General features: G+C 44.7%; 1 protein-coding gene across 4 annotated transcripts in view; it reads right to left on the minus strand.

Moving 5' to 3' along the window:
* Positions 1-495: 495 nt before the first annotated feature.
* Positions 496-17,131, minus strand: part of LOC146822385 (uncharacterized) — a 28,817-nt gene continuing 12,181 nt past the window's right edge. For 3 of the 4 annotated variants that reach the window (XM_085613472.1, XM_085613471.1, XM_085613470.1), the window contains one exon: positions 496-3,003. In XM_085613472.1, coding sequence (XP_085469598.1) covers positions 1,346-2,575 — 1,230 coding nt within the window. In that variant the 5' untranslated portion in view covers positions 2,576-3,003 and the 3' untranslated portion in view covers positions 496-1,345. Of the gene's footprint in view, positions 3,107-17,131 lie in introns of all 4 variants that reach the window. The other variant, XM_085613469.1, reaches the window with a different exon arrangement.

The raw sequence follows: 17,131 nt of genomic DNA on the forward strand, positions 1-17,131 counted from the left end.
CTCCCCCTGCACCGGAGATCTTCCTCATCACTGAATCTGGAAAGGACTGAAGACCTGGTTGTTCAACTGATAGGCCCCTCGGGACAACAACTCCTCCCCAGCGCCTTGAGAACCTCACTGATGATTTGCTGCGCTTAATACCCATTGATTGATTGAGTTTGTACATACATATAGATTTTTCTCAGTGGGGACTTTCTGATGATGCGGTTTTAACTGTCCCTTGCCAATAAATGCCTTGCTATATTCTGTGCGGTCGACTTTTGATGTCGGGTTAGCTCTCCATTTATGAATGCATGGTAACATTCGATACATTTATAGAGTTTCTCTCCTGTGTGAACATTCTGATATATATTTTGTTTTATAATAGATCCGTTCTCACATTTTATTCATTAAAAAGGGTTTCTCCCTAGTGTAGATTTGTTTATACTGCATTAGCTTATTCTTCCTGTGGAAGACTATTAAACTCTGTACATACATTGGATTTCTTGCCATGTAGACTTTCGGATGTCACTTCAGTTTTCCATTTATTATGAATGCTTTGTGGTATTCAATACATACATAGGTTTTCTCCCCTGCGTGAACTTCCTGATCTTGTATTACATTTTGCTTTGTAATAAATCCCTTGTCACATTCTATACATTCATGTGGTTTCTCTCCAGTGTAGACGCTGATATTGCTTTACCTCTCCCTTTATAATAAATACTGTGTCACATGCCGTGCAGTTGAATGGTCACCCTCCATTTGGAATAAAAGTGTTGTCACATTTTGTACAATTATATGGTTTCTTTCATGTGTGAAACATTCTGATGTATTTTTAAACTTTGCTTTGTAATAATTGCTAAGACACATTCAGTACAGCCATATAGTTTCTCACCAGTGTGGAATTTCTGATGTAGTATTTATCTTTGCCTAGTAATAAATGTCTTGTTGCATTATGTACTTTCATAAGGTTTCTCTCCTACGTGGATTATCTGATGTTGCATAAGATGCGACTTTCTAATAAATGACTTCTCACATTCAGTGCAGTTGAATGGTCTCTCTCCGATGGGGATTTTCTAAATGTTGCTTCCGCTCTCCATTGGTTATAAATGTTTTTTCACATTCAGTGCATTCATACAGTTTCTCCGCAGTGTGAACTCTCTGTTCCTTTAGCGGTCTATATTTGATAAATGCTTTGCCACATTCTGTACACTGATATTATTACTCCCCAGTGTGGATTTTCTGATGTCGCGTTAGCTCTCCATTTCTTATAAATGCTTTTTCACATTCTGTACATTTATATGGTTTCTCCCCAGTGTGGATTTTGTGATGTAGCTTCAGCTGTCCATTTGTTATAAATGCTTTTTCACAATCTGTACATTGATATGGTTTCTCCCGTGTGGACTTTCTGATGTTCCATTAGCTGTGACTTTCTAATGAATGCCTGGTCACATTCTGTACATTGGTATAGTTTCTCCCCAGTGTGGATTTTCTGATGGTGCTTTAGCTCTGTATTTGTTATAAATGCTTTGTCACATTCTGTACATTTATATGGTTTCTCCCCAGAGTGGATATTTTGATGTCGCTTCAGCTGTCCATTTGTTATAAATGCTTTCACACATTCTGTACATTGATATGGTTTTTCCCCAGTGTGGACTTTCTGATGTTGCTTTAGTGCTCCATTTCTTATAAATGCTTTATCACATTCTGTGCATTTATATGGTTTCTCCCCAGTGTGGATTTTATGATGTCGCGTTAGCTCTCCATTTCTTATAAATGCTTTGTCACATTCTGTACATTGATATGATCTCTCTCCAGTGTGGGTTTTCTGGTGTTGCTTTAGCTCTCCAAGTGTTATAAATGCCGTATCACATTCTGTACATTTATATGTTTTCTCCCCAGTGTGGATTTTGTGATGTCGTTTTAGCTGTCCATTTGTTACAAATGCTTGGTCACATTCTGTACATTTATATGGTTTCTCCCCAGTGTGTATTTTCTGATGTTTAATTAGATGGGACTTTCTAATGAATGCCTTGTCACATTCTGTACATTTATATGGTTTCTCCCCAGAGTGGATTTTATGATGTCGCGTTAGCTCTCCATTTCTTATAAATGCTTTGTCACATTCTGTACATTGATATGATCTCTCTCCAGTGTGGGTTACCTGGTGTTGCTTTAGCTCTCCAAGTGTTATAAATGCCTTATCACATTCTGTACATTTATATGGTTTCTCCCCAGTGTGAATTTTGTGATGTCGTTTTAGCTGTCCATTTGCTACAAATGCTTTGTCACATTCTGTACATTTATATGGTTTCTCCCCAGTGTGAATTTTGTGATGTCGTTTTAGCTGTCCATTTGCTACAAATGCTTGGTCACATCCTGTACATTTATATAATTTCTCCCTATTGTGGAGTTCCAGATGTCGTTTTAGCTGCCCAATTGTTATAAATGCTTTGTCACATTCTGTACATTGATACGGCTCCTCCCTGGTATGGGTTTGTTGATGCTGCCTTAGAGTCTTTTTACTATGGAACACTTTATTACATTCTGTACATTTATATGGTTTCTCCTCTACGTAGACACTCTGATGCTGCATTAGGTCTTTCAATGCAAAGAAAACTTTTCCACAGTCAGTCAATCAATATGGTTCTTCTCCAGTATGATCTTCTGATGTTGCACTTGCTCTTTCTCTCCCTAATAAATGTGTTGTCACTTTCTAGATATTCATACGGTTTCTCTTCTGTGGGTTCTTTCGGATCCAGGTTATCTCTTCCTTTGTAATGAGAACCTTATCAGACTTGCTTCAGTAAGTCAGTGTGTTATTTCATCAATGTATATCAGGAGATCCCTAAGAGCCAAGTACAGACCACATTGGGCAGTTTGGGTTTTCTGCTGTAGAAAAAGACTTTGGCGAGGCATTAGCCTTCAAGGGAAGAAATTGAGGTGCATTGTTTTTACATCACTTCCTACACAAGTAATGTTTAATGCAGTCATCTTTTTTGTTCATTACTGCATTTATTGCACCTGTTGGAGAAAAAAAAACACTGGATAAGCTTAAATGGTGGGTCCATCACGAAAATCTATTGGCATTTAATGAGACATTTAATTGACCACATAGACAAGTGCGCTGAAGAAATTCTAGATTATACTTTCAATGTAAAAATGCAATAGGCAGAGCAAGGGCATACGATCCTTCCTTGACGCCTTCCTATCGCGGAGTGTGGACTCAAGGAGTAACCAAGACTTCAGTTGAGTCTTTTGTGCAGCAGTACCACAGTTCTTCAGACAGCAGTTCTGTGAAGATCTACAAGTGTCGGATTTGATGGGGCCAGATACTCAGCATTTAGGTCCAAATGTGCCTTTGATGTGAGGGAAACTTCTAAGAGTGGTTTTGAAGTGCACTAGTATCTCTTCTAATCCCAGCACTCACTCCAGACTACCAAAGGGAGTCATCATTCCTTTGAATGGGGCTAATCTACTACCCTGTGAGGGGTAAGAGTGGGCCCCTTCCTCCCATCTGCCCTGAAAGACCAATCGGGATCCAGATAAGTGCTAAATCATACCCAACCCATGCAGTGTCTGTAGCTCTCTAGAAGGAATACACAAAGCGGTTGGTCACCTAGCCCAGACGTGTATTAGAGACAGGCTGTAAGGCACAAAGAGCAGTATAAGCAGAGAAATGTCCACTTCCTAAAAGTAGCTTTTCTAAAGTAGTAATGTTAAATCAGACCTTACCAGTAAATATGATTTATCATTACCATTGCAAAGATATGAAACATGAAAAGGCTACTCCTTTCCAATCAGGAATTACAGCTTAAAGGTATTCTACGGATTTCCCAGTTCTAGCCAACGAGAGGAGTAGGCCTTACAGCAGTGAAAAAGTAATTTAGCTGTTTGTCACTACCAGGACATGTAAAACATAGAAGTATATGTTCTGCCTTTTACTCACATTGTGTCCAGCCCTTTGGGTTACCAAGGGCCTTCCTTAGAGGTGACTTATATGTAATAAAAGGGAAGTTTTAGGCATGGCAAATAGCTTTAAATGCCAACTCGATGTGGCAGTAAACTTCACCCAGACAATAATCTGAGCATCTTTCACATAGTGTAACTCCAGAGATCAGAGGCTCAGACCAGAGCTACACAAGAAAAAGGATGTTTACAACCACAATAAACACACATTGGCAAAGTCAAGAAGTCTCACCTTTTAGACATATAGGCTTTCCCAATGCTGCACAACATCAAGAAAGAACAAGCATTTGCAATGCAATAGGTCTTGCATTTGTTAGAGTTGGAGCTATTAATGTAAATATAAATTTTTTTACTTATGCGTTTAGTAGTGGATGGAACTGATGGCAATTGTGTGTTATACAATTAATTTATAAGCAAGCGTATCTGTTGGACCCGGCCTCGTGGCGTGGTCCTTAACCCCCTGGATTGTGCCCGTTCCCCGCCCCGGCCGTCACGGGCCACCCGTCTGAACTGCACCAAGGCCCTTCACCCGGAGCTGCACGTGGACGCATACTCCTCGTGGCTCCGCCATCTTGTTGGCATCCACGTCACACCGTGCACCAGCCGGCGCGACCCCGCTCAACCCGGCCTCGACCCCAGCGAAGCCCCGACATCGAGGCACCACGAACTAGCCAGGGGGTGCCGCAGGAACCATTCATCGCCCCCGGCGGAGGACAGTATCGATGGGACCCCCAACTGTCCTCCCCTCTCGAGGTGTGATCGCCCTGCAACTCCCATGGGCCTGGCGCCTCTCCTGCTGGGCGTCTGGCCACCTCCACCCGGCCACTCCGCCCCCTCGGGCGCATAGGTCCGGACATCAAAGGGCTCCAGACCTATATCTGGGGCGACCCCACCACAGCTCGGCAGTTGTATCCCGGAGTCGAGAGCCCTGCGGATTGAATCGCGGCTGACCCTACGGAGAAGAACTCTTGTCGGAACCATCACGAGCCCTGCTGACTGCGTCGCGGCTCCTTCCTGTGAACCCTTTCTGAACCACCTGGAACATCGGAGCCCTGCTGACGCCGTCGCGGCCCAACCTCGCTGAAACCTCCCTCGGAGCCCTGCTGACGACGTCGCGGCTCGAGCTGAGCAGAAACCATCTTGAGAGCCCTGCTGATTGGATCGCGGCTCTCCACGAACTGTACGCCAGAGCCCTGCTGACGCCGTCGCGGCTCAACCCCTCCGAGATCCGGAGGTCCTCCAGCTTGAGGATAAGAACTGGGCCCCAGGTACCCTCGTACCGCATTCCTGCCAAAGACTGTCCCGCTACCCCGACCCTTCCAAAGAGACACTGAGACTTTTGGTGGATCCCTCGATCCCTTCGTGTAAATATTGACCTCGTAACCTTTTTATTGCTGATAAAGAATTGCTTGTCACAAGACAACCTCCTTGAGTCCTGTGTGGTGGTGTTACTGTGCTAGGGCGTGATAGGAGAAGGATCTCTCAGGAGACTTCTCGGCAGCGCTCGGCTACTTCGTGCAGTGTGAGGGCCCCCCCCTTGGTGGTCGCACCGACTCCTCGGGGTCCGCCTTCCAACAGTATCGATTGTGTTTCTGGTGTATAGGGCTTACTGGGATACAGTATCAAGCAATCCTGGATTTGTTTTAGCAAATGAATACTATGCAGTTATTAAGGACACAACAAGAATGCTTTATTACATAAATGGAAATACCGGGTATGGACATATTGGACCCAGGAGAATAAGAGTCAACTGATTATTTTATTTGTGGGTATTTAATAACATTAAGCAGTATGCGGGTGCTAATTTTACCTGGTTTTTAACACCCCGTTGGGTGGCTGCTATGAATATGGTGCAATTATCCCTAGGGGCCCACAACAAGCAGAATAAAGAGAAAATTCCAGGTTGTAACTAGTAGGTTTGTGCACAGACTAATAAAACATAGCTGGAGGTTGTAATCATAGGATGAGCATGGAGACAGACTGGGGAAGCACTGAATGCATTGGCATGGGGAGCAGAGACGCGATGAGCAGGGCTACAGTGAGACAATGCGAGCTGAAGCAGACACAGGAATTACAGGCTATGAAGGCAGCGATACATAAACCAAAGGGCGTACATTTGGGGTTGGACACACACTGGATGAACACCCATCAAGGCACAGAGACTAGGGGTGTATGCAACGGACACAGTGGAAGAGAAGAAGACTGGTGAGAGCTAGCATATTGCAGGGAGGCAGGGATAGTGAGCACATACAGCTGCGGAAAAAACAAAGCAATGTATCTCTGCGTGAACCCATTAGGAGGAAGCAAAGAAGTGTCCTGAATTTTTGCTCTCATCGTCCTAAATTTACACCAATGCCAGTTGGTCACCCTTGGTCATAGAGATGCATAGAATGCCTTGGTGCGCCTAGGAGAGGGGGCAAAGGCTTGTGCCTGAGAGGAGGGAAAGGGTAGGCAAGCAGAGTGCTTTAGGTGAAGGAGACAAAGAAAATGCTCTGGGGAGAAGGGGCAGTGGGGATTGCTTCAAAGGGAGGACATTGTAAAAGAAAAACCCAGCGCTGGTGAATCACATTCTCAATGACATGGAGTCATCATGTAAACCTACCTGGTCAGTAAAGCCTTTGAGGGTGGAGCCATGTCAGGTTTTCACAAGATCCACCTGAATCTTATTTACATGCGCTAATGAAAATGGGAACCGGAATGGGTGTGTAGTCTGGCCCTCATCAACCTTTGTTGGATGAGCCTAATTTATAAATTAGAAAGCATCATCACTATGCTTCCACAAGAAGAGCAGGCATCTTGTTGATGCTAATAATCCTATCCAAAATTAAACTCACTTTAATATAAAAAAATATATATATTTAAAAAAAATGCTCTAGCTAGGAAGGCATGTGTTATTGATATGTATTGAATGACTAGATTATTGTCTTATTAAAAATGCAAGTATTTTGAGAAGGCAAGCTGCCTGCCAAGAGTGCTGGTTATTCCTTCCTCCTCAAGTGTCACACACGGCTCGCCACTTATAGAAAAGTATCCGACTCCTGGAACTGGAAGGGATTTAGCGTATGACAACTCTACAGAAGGTTCATTTTACAAAGTTGAGTTTTTAACAAACCAGTGAGGTATAAGAGCCCACTTCAGGGAATGGAGCATACTTCAGAGGTCAAATGGTTCGAACACCAGTGGGGCCAACTAAGACCCTCGTTTCAAAGGTCATGCAAATTTGGCTGTGATAATACTGCTTATATATCAAAAGGGGGGTGGGGAGTAGAAGCATTCTGGGGAGCCAAGAGGCCTCGAAGGATCTGGCACAAATATGTAGAAGACCCTCAACAGCCATTATCCGTCATTGGTATGCCTGTTGCCATTGGCGCAATCTTGGCTGATGGCATCATCATCACTGGGTCTTTTGTTGGCCTCCACCGGGAGGAGATCCTCAAAAACCGGTTAGGATCTAGTTTGTGCAGAATAGAAAATTTAAAATTACCTTTTTATCATGTGGTGCAATTTATTCTAAAAAATTATAGGGTAAGATTAAAAACTGTGGATGTGAAATATGGGACATGCAATATGTCCTTCACATCACTTTGTCAACATGTTTCAACCGGCATGCGCCCTTGCCGGTTCGATGGCTTTCGTCAGGATCTTATTGGGGAGAAAAACAAATCCCCCTTTAAATGTCTTACTCACGTCAGGTGGAGTACTATCCCCTGGGTATATTCAATCCGGTATCAGCATTCAGTAATGGGGAGACCGCACGGGAAGCTAGCGTCTGCGTCACAAGAGTGCAGCCAACGACTCTCTCCAACAACCCTATGGGAACTCCCAAAAATCTTAAAAGCAGAGGAGAAATGCTTCCTTCGTACGAAAGAAATGTGATACCGCAGGGTGCAGTATTTATTGGATGTAATATTACAACACTAGAGTGATATTTGGATGTATGAACGGGATAACTTATAAATAACATACGTTTACCACTATTCTGAATTCCTCAGACTCGGAGCGTGGGCAACGTGTCAATTCAAAGTCTAAAATAGGAATTGTACTGTTTGAGAATAACACTTATTTTACAAAAGATAATTACATTCTATGCACATTATACAATATAGATATGGGAGTAAACTCAGCATCTGTTTTGCTTTAGCTAACCATAATTCACATTAGCCAAATCCACAGAAGTCTGTGCCGTAAAATAAAGAATTCATGAGAATGTTTATGCTTGTGGGAAAATGTATGTTCATCATATGACTGAGAATTAAAGAGGTCATGTTTGTTTTTTATTCTCGGAGGGACAGATTAAAAAGAAGCTATAGCTATAGCAGACAACATTTATTTTATGTGAAAGTGGGACAGTAAATCTTTTGATAAAATTTAAATAAAACACAATCACTGTATTTGTATTCTAATTTATATAGTGCTGGGCCTTGTTGATGGGCACTCCTTAACAGATTTGCATTAGTAAATGTAACAAAAAATAGAATACGGATAAGCGTAGCCAATAACCCTGATGGGTTATTACCAATAGGTTCTCTACTTTCCCTTGCCTCCTCCCCCATCAACCCCCTACATGTTGAAACAAGCACCCCTGTCCCTTTGAAGATCGTTAAACTATGGCTCCAGTTTGATCTTGAGCACATTTTAACAGCCATCTGATCTCGGTCGTTGATTGTGCTGCTGACATCACACTGATAAAAACAGAGCCTGGCAAGGAATAAGAGCGTTTCCTCTAAGCAGCGAGCACCAGTAACATTACCCAATGACATTCATATTTTTTGAAGCCATGAGGCGATTAATCGACAGCTCTGTTAAAGACAAGGAATGTCCTGAGCTGCCAAGTAATCTCTCGTGTGTACCAAAAATATGAACCTGAAATGTGTAACGTAGCTGGTGCTTTTGCAAAGCACTATGGAATGAAACAACAAGCCCAAGAGCGAGCTGCTGCCAATGCGTGGCTTGATGCGAACAAAGAGCGACTCCAGCAGGGATCCCCAGAGCAAGAGGACGTGGCTCAGCAGTCAGAACTGCAGACTTCGGAGCTGGGGATTCGAGTTTGAGCCTCCGCAGTCGGTTCAACATCCTGTGAATGATCGTGGAAATGTTCTTCGCCATAGAGTGCACTAAAAAAACAACTTAAAAGCATTGATCGATATCGGAGGGGGTGGTGGGGGCCCACACAAGCACTATCGTGGGAGGGGTTGGGGTGGAGAGCACAGGAATATTCAGTGCACAGACAAATGAGAAGTGAGCAGAGGCAGGCAGGATTTTTTTTTTTTTTTAACCAATCCCACCTTAGAAGATAGTCCAAACCAAGCTATCCTACCAAAATAAAACCAACTGACGGCGAACTTCTAAAAGTGCCACAATTTAAATAAAGCTAAATAAAATTCAAGCAACAGAGCGGGAAGCACGGCAGGGGAGGCAGCAGTAATGTAACTGTGGCATTGAGATGGGAAAGGACTAACACTTCTACTTAAATATAAGCAGGTAGGGAGCTGAAGTTCAACCCAGACCAACAATAACAGAGCAGGAATTCAAGCAAAAAAAAAAATAGTCCCTCAAGAAAAGATAAAGAACCATAGTGGAATGAGACCGTACTATGTCCCTGCTCTGTGAGAGGAACAGAAGAGAGAAAGGAGGGACAAAGAGGCAGGACTGACCACTAGCAAGCAGGGATTTTTGAAGGACGCTGACAGACAAATGAAAAGCAATGTCAAGAAAGGGGACTTTATATCCATAGACCGATTGCAGCAGGTCTCGAAGAGACAGCTAAGCTTTCTAACTAGACCTAAAAAAATAATTAAGAGAGCGTGTCCTGCCTGCAACATCAGGCAGAAGAAAACCAATTAAGAAAATAGTGCTCCCAGGCTCTAATTAAAGCATACATGTAACAACCAAAGTAAAAGGGCCAGTTGCCATGGGAGGTTACAAATGAAGACAAGGCAGGACAAAGGAGGGACTAACAAGCCTATTAACCAATCAGAAGCCATATTTACGAAGGACAATGAAAAGCCAACGACAAATATGGGCAGGTCTTCAATTACATACTCCAATACAGCATGTCTCCTAGAGCAGCGCATGCGCTGCCCAGGCTCGACCTAAAAACATTAAACATTTCCCTGGAACTCATGAAATACGGCTTTCATCGCCATGACCATTCCTCATAGTTCTGGTGAGATTTCCTGTTCAATCAACATTCCGTTAATCAAAACCTTAAAACTCTAGTCTCAATCAGCACAACTTGCGGGAAACAGATCGAAGAATTTCGCCCTTCTAAATAAGGGGTGGGTAATTAATGAAGGAAACTTGGTCTAAAATTATTTGTTGTAGCAACAACATTTAGTATTGATTCTTCATTATAGATAAACAAGACAGTATGATTTCACTTAAAATTTTCAATAAACAAGTTGTCACGGGGGTGAGGAGGGGGGGCCTACTTAAAGTAAACAACCTCAAAATAAACTTGAATTAACTAAAAAATGTCACAAAGTGATGCCTCACCAGCAGACTCGACTACGGCAACGCACTCTACGCCGGAATAAACAAAAACCTCACTCGCAAGCTACAAAACATCCAGAAAAACCGCCGCAAGGTCCTCAACCTGCCAAGACACTGCCACATCTCCCAGCACCTGCGCACACAACATTGGCTCCCCATCGAGGATAGGGTCACCTTCAAGATGCTCACCCACGCACACAAGGTCCTCCATGACACCAGACCAGCATACCTGAACAGCCGACTCAAATTCCACGCACCCCAAAGGACCCTACGATCAGCCCAGCTCTCCTACACCGTGGTCCCCCACACCAGAAAGACCAGATCAGGAGGCCGCTCCTTCTCCTTCCTCGTGGCCAGAGCCTGGACGCCCTTCCGCTGCACCTCAGACAGAAAACATCGCTCCAAATCTTCGCAAGAATCCTCAAAACCTGGCTTTTCGACAGACCCCCTCCTTGATGGACCGGAACCTGCACACACCCAGCGCCTTGAGACCCTTACGGGTGAGTAGTTGTGCTTAAGAAACACCGGATTGATTAATGCCTCCAATATTAAAACAGGGGCCTCATCACCATGCCAAGGACAGTTGACAGAACATGGCAATCAGACCATCTCACACCTAAGCATAGAGACAGGTGGTGGACAATGGAGTGTGTACACAACCAGCCAGGTGATGGACAACTGCCCAACGACAAACAGCAGAGAATGCTTGCAAGCCCCTACAAGAACACACCCCTGGTCCTCACAGCCAGCCTACTGCTGTGATTAATGTACACTACTCCAGCAATAAATAGCTTGGGTGGAGGGAACTACATTAAAAAAGTCTGACATCAAAATATGTGCTCCGAGTGCACAGTATTTCTATAGGTGCTGTGCATTTCTAAGCTAAGGTCTATGTAAACACACCAATGTGTTATAATCCAGGGACACTGCCCCTAACTTCATCACGTGGTATACTAAGGGCCACCATTTTTGGGGGCTCTGGGGGCCACTTTTCCATTTCAACCCGAGTACCCAACAGGAGTGACAGTCTGAGCGTTGATATTTTTCAACTTAAATTGTTTATAGACATATGAGAGAGATTGGTAATGTTACGGTTTCATAATACTCTTGAACCGTACTCATAGGGCTAGGCGCGCTACTAGCACCGGATTAGAGACAAGGTCCTGACTAGCCAGGTTAAAAACAAAGCAAGTCTTGCTGTAGTACAGACTGTCTGTTTAACTACAATTATAACTGTCTTTATGTACCCACTGCTCAGAGATGATGTAGTGGAGTTTTTAAACCAGCGCCGCAGGGTAGCGGTCAGAGATGTGCGCGGTCGGCTTAATACTAGCGAGTAATTTGGGGGTTTGTTCTTCCGGGATAAGGTTGAATTCGGTCCAGGTTGCGTCATTTTCCAATTGCAAGGGATTGGCGTTGGTGGACTGTGCTGCTGAGAGGGGGACAGCTGCGCTTTGAATGTAGGGCTTTGGTTAGGCCCTTTGTGTGAAAGGGGCATCCTTGGGTAAAGGGTTGGGAGGCTCAAGGGAGTGTTCAATGTTAGAGATTTTATTAGAGAAATATTTTAGAAATTCTTTGCAGCGCGTAGAAGTCATTAGTTGAGTGTTGGGACAGAGAGGAGATTTGTTCTTTGATGCTGAAGAGGTCTTTGGGTCTATTTCTAGACCAGTCAAGTTGGTCTCAGAAAAACAAGGGTTCTTCTCTGAAGGTTAGGGATAGGTGGTGAACTCCACTCCACTGACAGAGCGCGCAAAGTTTTTTTTACTTTGCGCTCTACTTGAAATGTAGAGTTCAAGGAAAAACTCTGCCTCCTGCATAGCGGAATGGAGTTTACTGGCGCCAGCCCAAAACATCACACTACGGCCGTTTCCCAGGCATTAAATTTGTTAGAAGTTACAAACAAGGCTTGTCACACTGAATCATTTGCATATGTCCATGTTTAATTTTGTAATCTACATTCATTTTGTGCAGGGCTGGGCCTGTTTTTTTTTTTTTTTTTTAACAGATTGTGCTTGTGGTTTGTGTTTGTTTTGATGGGGCATTGCACTTGTTTCACCCTGGCCTGCTGAGGGAGGCATCGAGACGAGCTGCTGTTGCAGGGAGACCGGACGGAGCTGGTGGTCGGAGGACCAGCTACACAATGCCAGTCCCTCCCTCACTCATTGTTGCACGGCGAGGGACAGGTGACCTCCGAGGAACAGGCTATGGTAGGGAAAGAACAGCAAGCGCCGTTCACTGGCTGCCACAGCGAGAGCAGATCACACACCTGGAGCAGCAAGAGGGACAGAGTAAAGGCAGGAAAACAGAGGCATGAAAGCCTTCTTTAATTCATGTAGCAGGGCCTCTGTGAGACCTACGTGGAGCAGAATTCCATGGAGTTTTTATTCAACTCCGCAGAATTCCACATAGTGTATCTCCGCCACCCCTACTGAAGATGTATTTTTTTTTATTATTTAGGCATTCTGCCCGGAGGATCAAAGTGATTGTTTAGCGAGGGCTGCAGTCTCCAATTTCTTTTGACTAATTGGAGCTGTCGCTTCTCCTTGTTAAGGTCTGTGTTGAACCAAGATCTGGAGGGGATGCTTCTTGGTTTCTTGACTTTTAGGGGGGCGAATGCCTCGACAAGTTTTTCCATATTGTAGTCGTCGGTAAGGTCTTCGGCAGAAGAGAAGATGGGTGAAGGTGTGATTTGGGAATGGACCAATTTTTCTAATTCAGTATGAGGAATTCGACGAATGTTCCTCACCCAGTGCTTGGGACAGCTAGATTGGGGGGGACCTTTGGTTGGTTGGTATTGAGATTGAATAGAATTAGATGACGATCAGTCCAGTAGGATGGTTGGATAGAGTGGAGGGCTAGAGTGTTGTGTTTAGAGATGACAGCGTCAAGTTTCGAGCCCTTATTGTGCGTTTGTTTGTTGTAGTGTTGGATGAGATTGTTCGCTTCCAGGAGGGTGAATAGGGCTTGAATTGTAGGGTCTTTAGGTGCAGGTTTAGGCCTCCTTGTATGTCAGATTAATCCGACTACCCACAGTCCTTAGCAACATCACCCTCATTTAGTTGGCGCCAAATGGAGCAGCTGCCTTTCAACACACAAACATGCAAAGAGCTTTCAAGTAGTGTTTTAGCAGTTTTCAACCTTTAAAATAGTTTTTCTTGTCTGCCCGCGCTGGTTTATGCTCTTCACTTAGATAAATAACCCTACATATGTTTCCAGCCCAAAGGCAAAGCAGACAATTTAAAACACTCTCTTCATGTATAACAAATACCATGTTCTTGTTTTCTCTCTTTCTGACTCTTTTTCTCTCTCTCTCTCTCTCTCTCTCCCTATCCACCTCTCTTTCTTTCTTCTGTCTAGCAACCAGCCACTCACAGATAACGTGTCTTGTCCGAAGACACCAGCACAGGATAGAATTTCTGAACCACTTCTGGAAATTTTTGTTCAACAAAGTACGCCGCTTGTTAATGCTCCAGATAAACTCCTTTAGGTAAGTGCACTGCATCCTGTGTTTGGTGATTGTATGCTGCGAGCTTTACAGGTTGACTTTTCACACTAAGTCTCGCTGCAATAAATCAAAAGGCATCCATTTAGTTTGGGAGCAAATTCATCTGTGCAGATGGCACCCATTAATATTATTATTGTGTTTACTTGTTTTTTTTATCCATGGCCACAAGATTATTCAGATGCGCGTTTCCTGCACTTTGAAACACACTTTACTCTTAGACTCTGCACTAAATATGATAGTCATTGGGGCATGTTTAGAAAAAGCTATTTTCAAGGAATAGTAGTTCCTTATAAATTCTTTTGATGTAGATCTCCAATTTGGAAATATAGAAATAAATAAAAAATATCAGTTTTTGTGGACGGTCAGTGGTAGAATTTACTAAAGCTTGAGTTCCAAGCAGTTCAGCCCGGTGTGAGGTTTGTAAGGCTTTTCGGGGTAAAACAAACTGTGGGATCCACGCGTCACACCAACCTGAACTCCCCAGGGTATCTACGTTTCATGTGGCATCTGAGCTAGGGCCCAAATTCCGCAGCTACACACACCACAATAAAGGGTGGATTTTAAAAGGCGAAAAGTGATTTCTTCAGATTGCTTTTAGGGGCATTTTTAGTTGCGGGTGCTAGCTCCATCAAAGCAAGTGGGGTACTGTTTTTATCGGGAGATGTGTGGGAACAATAAGTGGTAGGAAGTTTGTGGGTCTCTGCAGCTCCCGATAATTTCTCTCACAGAAATCTGAGGAAAATGGGTGTTTGCAGCCAATGTTTGAGGTTTGCAAGGCCTTCTGGGTACAAAAGCATCATGGAATCAATGCAAATCACAACTCCCTGAACTCCCCAGGGTGTCTACATTAAAAAATGTCTGGGTTTGGTAAGTTAGTGGGTGGGTGCCAGGTGAGCAAGAGCCCAAATTCGGCAGGTACACACTTAGCAAAAAAAAAAGCTCAGTTGTGATTGGTGAAATGGAATATCGTTACTTCTCGTTTTGGTTTGTTGCATCTCGAGGGTGCTCCGCGCAGTCACACAAGTGTTTGATTCAGGAGTTGTGTGCGAACATAGACTAGTGGAAGTTTTGTTATCACCAATTGGAGAACACATTTTGCTCATGAACCACATGATAATTTTGCTACCCCAAAATCAATGGTCTGTTAATAACCACTATTCGTAAACTCAACAACTTGAGCACATTTCAGAAAAAACAAGCTTTCCTTCAAACCCATTTTTCTTTGATTCGATGTTGCCATATGAATTGCTGCATTGTTGGTACACAATGAAAAATCATTATAAGCTGCAGCTGTGTTGTTGGCGCTGGGTATCTTGTGTTTTTGGAAAACCTAGAACCCCTATATATCCCTGCAAAAAGTAGGGTCTGACAGATTTGATATTATATTGCTTTTGTAAATCGGCCATTGTGCTGAAAAAATAACAGATGAAAACATGGTCATTAATTGTTTATATTTTTTTAACTTATTTTCAATATGTTTTTAATTCAACTAGTTTCTTTGGGAAAGTTTTGAGGAATCTACACAATGACCCCTTTCTGAATTAAGAATTTTGTTTACTTGGGGGCGTGGCCACGACCGCTACCAAGATGGCCACAACTTGTGAGGCTCCGGCTCGGCATTTACCTACTAGCTGTTTGCTGCTGCAGAAGCCGTTACATATCAGCATGAACAACTAGCTAGGAAGCCAGGGACCAGAGGACCATGGAAATTGTGCCCGGTCGAAGGACTAATGCCTGCATTTGAAGGATAGGGGAAAGACAGGCCACGCACAGCCGACACAGTGTCGGAGGCTCCGCGGCGGCAGGTCTGAGGCAGACGTCACCCAACCTCGTAAGTCGCTGGAACCCTCCCTCCTTAGTCTCTACATTGAGCTGCGTGAACAGGCAGTCCCTCCCTCGGGGCACAAGAAGTGCCCTCTCGAGGCCCGCGAAGTGGGAGACAGCTGCAGCCTACCGGGGAGATGGAGCCAGATGCGACCGGGCCCTATGTGGGAGTGGTGGGCTGCCCAATACCGGCCAGAATTTGAATCCAAGACCCACTCTCTGCAGACGCACCAGGCCACAGAGAGAGAGCTGTGTGGACAGAGCAACACCTACAAAATTGGTGTGAGTGTGGCAGGGATGAGATTGTGGCGGACCGCCACTACCCGCTGAGGCCGGCCCGGTGCTATAAGGCCCTCATGGCCTCGGCTACCGTGCTGCAGCACTGGATGAGAGTGAACTTTCTGCTGCCCCCTGCTGTCTCAAACATACGACCAAGTGCAATACACGCTGCATCTACCTACTGCCCACTCTCCATTAACACCGCCCCAACTGGGGGTACAAGACAGTTGAACCCCCGGGCAGGATAGCTGCTCAGAGGTGCACTCCTTTGAACGTTGGGGGGTAGGCTCGCAGCCTGGTCCCCCAATCCTTTTCTTTGCGTAGGTGGGGCAGGAGAGGAGAGTAAAAACCTGACACTGCTCATGTGCCATTGCCTGTACTGTGAGGGCGTTGCTTCGTTGGGACCCCAGAATTGGCTGCTCAGACCCTACACAGACGAGGATCACTTTTGACCATGCGGGCACTGCCGGAACCCTGTGTTGCCAGTCAGATTCTGAAGAGGCTCATAGCCGTGACACTGCAGAGGCCCCCGTGTGACATATCCGGAGTAATGACTGAACTAAGGGCTGGCTTTGGTGCCATTGAAGCATGGTTTGCACACTGGCGGGCCGCATGGACAAGATGGGTGAGCGGATGGACAGATAGGGGGCCCATAACGATGGCACAGAGGAAAGAATCTCCAGCCTGGAAGATAACACCACAATGCTACAGAAACGCCTAGATAAAATGGAGCGAATCCTGAAACAGGTAGCAGTCAGAAAATGAAGGATTTGGAGGGCCGCTCGAGATGACACAATATCCACATCTCTGGTATAGCAGAAACTACTAACATGGACGACCAGAGGACTTTGTGGAGTGACTCCGAACTACCCTCTTCAAGCGCTCTAGCTTCTCGGCAACCTTTGCGGTAGAGCGGATGCGTTGCTCCTTGGGGCAGCGCCCCCTAAAGGAGCACCTCCTAGATATCTTATAGCCCACCTCCTTAATTATAGACACAGAGGTATCGCACTCCGGATGGCCCGGGAAAAGGGGCCCTTGCAGTAGCAGGGCTCAAACATCTCTATGTCACCTGATTTCACCCCA

Source organism: Triturus cristatus, chromosome 6, assembly GCF_964204655.1.
Source record: "Triturus cristatus chromosome 6, aTriCri1.1, whole genome shotgun sequence".
In the NCBI taxonomy this organism is placed as follows: domain Eukaryota; kingdom Metazoa; phylum Chordata; class Amphibia; order Caudata; family Salamandridae; genus Triturus; species Triturus cristatus.